The sequence below is a fragment of the Pteropus vampyrus genome, unplaced genomic scaffold (assembly GCF_000151845.1).
Source record: "Pteropus vampyrus isolate Shadow unplaced genomic scaffold, Pvam_2.0 Scaffold353, whole genome shotgun sequence".
Lineage (NCBI taxonomy): Eukaryota > Metazoa > Chordata > Mammalia > Chiroptera > Pteropodidae > Pteropus > Pteropus vampyrus.
In genome coordinates, this window is record NW_011889134.1 from 1,694,246 (window position 1) to 1,700,811 (window position 6,566).

General features: G+C 31.8%; 1 protein-coding gene across 1 annotated transcript in view; it reads left to right on the top strand.

Annotated features, from left to right (window-relative positions):
- MLIP (muscular LMNA interacting protein) overlaps positions 1-6,566 on the top strand; it is a 179,637-nt gene that overhangs the window by 100,186 nt on the left and 72,885 nt on the right. Inside the window, exons 8-10 of the mRNA XM_011379094.2 lie at positions 3,803-3,868; positions 3,951-4,034; positions 4,147-4,206. Of these exons, the coding sequence (XP_011377396.2) occupies positions 3,803-3,868; positions 3,951-4,034; positions 4,147-4,206 (210 nt within the window). The remainder of the gene's footprint in view (positions 1-3,802; positions 3,869-3,950; positions 4,035-4,146; positions 4,207-6,566) is intronic.

Below are 6,566 nucleotides of genomic sequence, written 5' to 3' on the forward strand. Positions count from 1 at the left end.
TTTTAAAAGATTTACTAAACCATATTTAATTATGCATATTGTTTTTTTCTTTATCACAAACTATTTGAAAGGATATAGTAGGTTTTTGCTAAAAGTTTATTGAATGAATTAATTTAGTTTGCACCTAGGTAGGTCTCTAAAATTTATAATTTTATTCCACAGGATTTTAAGACAAATTTTTGCTCACAGGATTATAAAAATAAAGGGGTCTAATGTATGACAACTGGGATGATGATATGAGTCTGATAGCAATAGATAAAAAGTTAATAGGATGATGCTGTAGTCTCATTACAATGATCTGTTAGGGTCTATGCTGTAGAATGACTTGAAGATAGAACTAACACATTTAATTCAAGTCTTAGACATCAACAATTAATTCTCTCCTTTAGTCGGATTAAACTCATGGTTGACATTTTCTTCAACATTCCGTTTTATAGCATATAGATTAAACCTCATCAATTCTGCTTCCATGAAAAAATATAAAGGCCTTCTGCCATTAGGGAAGTAAGTTGGTTTTAGACTTGGCACCTCTTGACAATTAGAGAATATGGTCACAATGGCTGCCAAATTGAATGCTAGATTGTATCAGACACTGAGCTTAATGCTATACTATCTTCACAACTTTGTGAAGATTTTGATGATCAAAGATGCCAAGTAGACACCACAAAGCATTAGTAAGCTGCTGAATTGGACCTCAAATGACATCTGATTATCCCCTAGCCTTTCCCTGCTCACCATGCAATGGTGACATCAACTAGCCAGAGCGAAATCTTGAATAAGAGATGATGATTTTGAATCCTTGTTTACAACATATTTAAAATATATTTAAATTCTCATTAAATTGGAGCAACAAAAAAAAATTTTTTTTATGAAGAACAATTAAAAGGAAATTGGAAATGACTTAGCTCTGAGAAGACTTTAGTGGATGAGGAATAACAAAGCAATCCAATTCGTTGAGCTACTAAAAGAGATGAGGTGAATTACAGTAGAAGAGGTGCTGGCTAGAAATAAGAAACATCCTTCTGATATCCCTGATTAAATAAAGAAAAAGTATGGATTTTTCCTGCCATTGAGTCTTGGTGAATGGGTTTGAAACTGGCTATAATAGTTTGCAAAAACTCCCTTACTTCTGTGTGAGAGGAAGACATTTAACCCTGCAAAGATCTTGGGATTAAAAACACAAAGTAGATTTCCTCAATGCTTAAAACTTTTAAACCATCATATAAAAAAAACTTATGATAAATATTCCTAGGTCTTTAAAGAAGCTGTGCTTTTATATACCTGGAAGCCCGTTTGGCTTCAGTGTATATTTCCATTCTTTTTCCAGATCCAAATGCTATTCAGACTTGAATCTCCAACTACATAAAGTGAGATTTAATTTGCCAAGAATATCTTCAATCCTACAAGTGATTTTGTGTTAATGACTATACGCCAAAGTTTTTTAGTTCTCAGAGGATTTATTCTACACAATAGCTGCTCAGATTAACAAAGTATAGGAGCATTTTGGTTTAGCATAAATCATTTTAAGGGGGTTAATTAGATCCTTACTAAAATACTCACCCATGAATTTTTTGAAATCTAATCCAATTAGATAGCCTAGGCTTCACAAAAAAAGTTTACAAGCCCTTTTAGATTATTCTTCTAAGTTTCTAACTATTTAGAGTGCAACTAATGCTTCAGCTTTTTAGAACTTAATCCTATTTCCACAGAGAGTTGGTTATACTAATTCAACATATTTGACTAAAAATTGTTTGCAATTCCATCAGAGGTGCTCCTTTTGGTGGGAGAACCACCTATTATAGTTTAGTGGTATGTATTCCCATAAGGACTTTGATTTATAATGCTTGCTCATAGTTCTTATAATGTGCTGAACTCAAAAACTATTTTCTTTTAAAAATCAAGTTTACTATATCCCTTTTTAAAAACTGGGCCCCAAAGTTAATTGTTCCAAGTAAAATATCATGACTCTCAAATAAAATGTTTCTGATAACTTATGTTAGGTAAGAATCCTTGAAAATAGAATTCAAAGCCTGTCCCATTTATGTCTCACTTGGCTATTGTCCAATTTAGTAGAAAATATATGTTTTTAATAAAAATCTTTTATTAAAGAATATTCTGAGAGCACTTCACTCAAAATGAATAAATATAAACATCAGTACAACCATACTGGTTAAATTGTGAAAAGCAATCAACCTTCAGATTTCCTGTTAATAGTGATTTAATATATTTTCTTTTGATACACTTTTGTACTACAGAGGAAAAAAACTACTTTTGTGACTGCTAGGAGGAGTGGATCAAGAAAATATGTTTGGTAAATAACTTCTTATCAATAAAAAAGCAGTTTTAGTAAATTTCAAGGCTATTTAAACTTGAAATAATCCTCATTCCAAATTTTAGTGCAGTCTGAGTATTGTTCCCATTTTAAAGTTACCAGTTAATATCAATTACCTTCCTTAATTTTCCAAGGCTTCTGAGTGAATAGTTTTTTCATTCTTTAAATAATTTTCAGTATTTTTAATAGCACAATGAAAGTTGTACTTGCCTATAAGTTCCCACAGAGTAACTAGGATATTAACCTTATTTGGTTTGGGCTGAAAAACTGATTAAAAATTAAATAGAAAAAGTGAGACAAAAGTAAAACAAATATATTTTTAAAAATTAAATAATTATAGTAAAAGAAATTAATTAATTTCTCAAATGAAAAGTCAAAGTTATTAGACCAGATTAAAAATGAATCCCAAACATTTGCTTTCTTCAAACAACTGATTTTTAATGTTTGGTTACAGAAAGTTGAAAATAAAGAGGCAAAAAATGATATATGAAACGGTTATATCTGACAAAGTAGATATTACGATACAAAGCGCTATTAGAGATGTAGAGGGTTACCTCATAATGATAAATATTTAATGCATGAAGAAAGTATACTTCTAATTATGAATGTAGTTAATAAAATGGCTTCAAACCATGTTGAACAAAAATTGCTAAGATCAGAAAGCAAATTAACAGACTCACTACTATTCTATAAGATTTTATAATTCCACTTTTAATTATTCTTAGAATAAGAATGCAAAAGAAAACAGTAAAAGTAGAGATGATTTGAGAAAAACAATGGATAATCTTGATGTAATCACACACACACACACACGCACACACACACACATATACACATGCACACCTGCAGCTAACAATTAGAGAACAGATATTTTTTAAGTCTAAATGGAATATTTACAAAAAATTGATTATGTCTTGTTCTATAAATCTTGAACTACATAAGAAATAAAAAGTATGTTTCATTTTGAAAATAAATATCACTTGAGGTTCAGTCTGAAGAATAAGGTAGCCAAGACTTTTTGAATATAAATAATTAAAAATGAGGCCACATTTTCTTTTGCGTGTGCATATTTCTTATAAATTGACTCTGAAGCATTTCCTCAAAAATAGTTTTTGTAAAATTTTTAGAAATGACTACATCATTGTTATTTCTGTGTGTGGCTTCTCACATTGACTTCTTTGAAGGGAACAAGGCTCATCTGGATATATAAGATGTCCAAATTCTACTTTGTATGTTTACAACTCAGGTTCCTTTCTTTATTTCAGCATCTTATAATAGAGGTGTTGACTCCACAAGGAAAAGTAGACAAATGGGGAAAATGCCTCACTCTCAGAGAATAGCTCATGAAATTCTTCTTTTTTTTTTTTTTTTTTAAATATTGAGATATACAGGGCTTTCTTTGAAGAGACTTTTATATTACATTTATATTTAACTAAAACCTCACATGAGAACTATTTCATTTATCACTAGGCACTAGATGAACCAGCCAAGACTGAAAGTGTCTCCAAGGACAACACATTAGGCCCACCTCTGGAGGTAATGACTTTATATTACCCTACTTTTGAAATGCAATCCCGAAACTTGTTGCTAACCCAGTACCTGGTTTCAATTCTTTCAGTTTTGTTTCCCTGCACAGCTCAGGCAGCAAACTGAAGAGCTCTGTGCTACCATTGATAAGGTCTTACAGGATTCCTTGTCTATGGTAATGCCTTAGACTAGAATGTGCAATTCAAACATTTGCTTTGCTTCTCTTCATTTCTCTCTATTTGAGTATTAGGCTTCACAGCCTTGTCCTTTTTTTCATTATTTTCCAGCATTCTTCTGATTCTCCTTCAAGCTCCCTACAGACATTGTTGAGTTCTGACACCGTCAAAGTATGTATATATTTAATATAATTTATTGAACCATAAGAATTATTAGAGCAATGATTTTTAAGCTACAGGTCATAGTCCTGTGGTGAGCTGGGAAATTAATTTAGAGGATAGCAACCAGCATTTTTTTTAAATTAGTAGATAGCATTTTAAAAATTGAATAGTGAGAATGTTAAGTATCAGACTATTTCAAGTAGTGTAGGTACTATTGACATTTGTTTTCATTTGTTTACATATATACAGGTAAGTGTGTACAGGGTTGCGAAGTAAATGTATTTCTAACTGTGAACTAAGTTCAAAACACTTTGAAAGCCAACATATTAGACAACATTATATGTTGGCATTTTCAGAAGCTATATAGAACTGCATGTAGAATTTGTGTCCTATTGTCATCTCAAACCATGGCTTCACTGCTTACATAATTCACAGCCACTTAGAACTGTAGAAGTGGAACATGATGTTGAATAAAGTAACATTAGGCTGAGAACTTTAACATGGGTATTACTTCTAGAGTTTTTTTTCTTTTTCTTTTTGTTGATAGAATCTATTTCATTGTTCTTTGACTCCGAGGGACAGAAACCTGAATATTTTAGATCGTTAGAGTACTATTAGAGGATTAATTGTTGTATTTAAATATGTAAATATTTCCTTTCTATAATGTAACAATTTTCATGTGTTGGGATAAAATGCTATCTTTCTTTAAATTATTTTTATATATACTTAATACAGATCTACTCATCAAAATTTCAAAATGGTTGAGGTTTTTCCTTTATTGATGATTGTTAGGTTCTTCCTTTATTGATGATTGTTAGGTTACTTTCTCTCTTGGAATTAGTATAAATGCTTTTTGCAGGTTCTTTTTGAAAATTAGACACTGTATTTATAAAGTAGGTGTTAAATATATAGATTGTTTATTATTAGAAAAGTAATCCTAATTTTCAATTGGAATGTTATAGACAAATATCCATTAATAATGACACAGAAACCCAGAAATTGTCAATATTAAAAATATATGAATATTAGCAGAGAGGACCTACAAATGAATAATTGTAGTTTCTGTTTTTATCTATTTTATTTAATATTCTTTGTCTTTCAATCTAAAGATATAAAACTTTGTTTGCTTTGCCAAAGAAATACTATATAAATTTTATTTCTTATTTTATTTATTGAACATATTACAAATATCCTGTTATAGTAAATATAGTAGGAATAAGACTTAAATAGTAATATATGAATAAACATCTTTTGTATTGATTCATTTAACAAATATTTAATGCTTATAGTGTTTAAAAAACATTATTCTAGGCCACCAATTTTAAGACAATTATTTCATTCAACAAATATTTATTAAGTGCCTACTGTGAGCCTGACACTGTGAAACACTGGGGAGATAATGGTGAACAAGGCAGAGTAACCTAAGGGATATACTTTGGCTGTAGTAATCAGAAAGTAGAATTCAAGCTGAGACCAAAGTTGGAAAGAAGCCAACCACAAATTAGGGAGAATAGCTGTCAGGCAGAGGAGCAGGCATGTACAAATTTCCTGAAGCAGGAAAGAGCTTAGTGTGTATAAAGATGAAGGCCAGTGTGGCTACAGCATAGTGAGCCAGGAGTGAACTGTGTAAAATGAGGTTGAGAAGGTGAGCTAGGGACAGTGAAGACACTTACATACTATGACATGAAGTTTGGATTCCAAGGAAAATGGGAAGACATAAAAATATAGGGGGAATAATATGAAACTATGAAAAAAATCACAATAGATGTTGTGAGGAAGCTACTGAGTTCAGTGAGACAGTCAGTGAAGTTGGCCTGGATAGGTTCGGAGCTAGAGGGAAATATTTGGATTTGAGACAAAGATGTCAGGCTTGCTGTGGGTTTGGATGTGAGTAGGTGAAGGAAAGAAGAGTCATGAATGAGTTCCAGGTCTCTGCCTTGAGCATAGACGACTGTGGAGGGGGCACAGTGTGGTAGAGGAAAGATGGTTATGTTCATTTTGGACAAGGTAAGTTTGAGGTATATATCAAGGAAGGCTTAAACCTTGTGTTTGGAGCCAGTAGGAGAGATCTGAGGATGACCAGCACGCGAATGTTGTAGGTGCCCTGTATAGGGCTCTAAGGAACAAAACATTGCAGGTTTAATAAAAGAGGTGGAGGGGGAGCCTGCAAAGAAGGAAAAATCCATTGTAGTAAGAAGAAATCACAGTAGTATGATATCATAGAGGCTACAAGAGGAGAGTATTAAGGAGAATATAAATGGGGTGATTGCTACCAAGAGGAGCAGAAAGATAAGGCTAGAGAAGTGTTTATTAGATTTGACTTGTATATTTTGAAACTATATTACTAATGCTTATGTGTCTGTCATTCA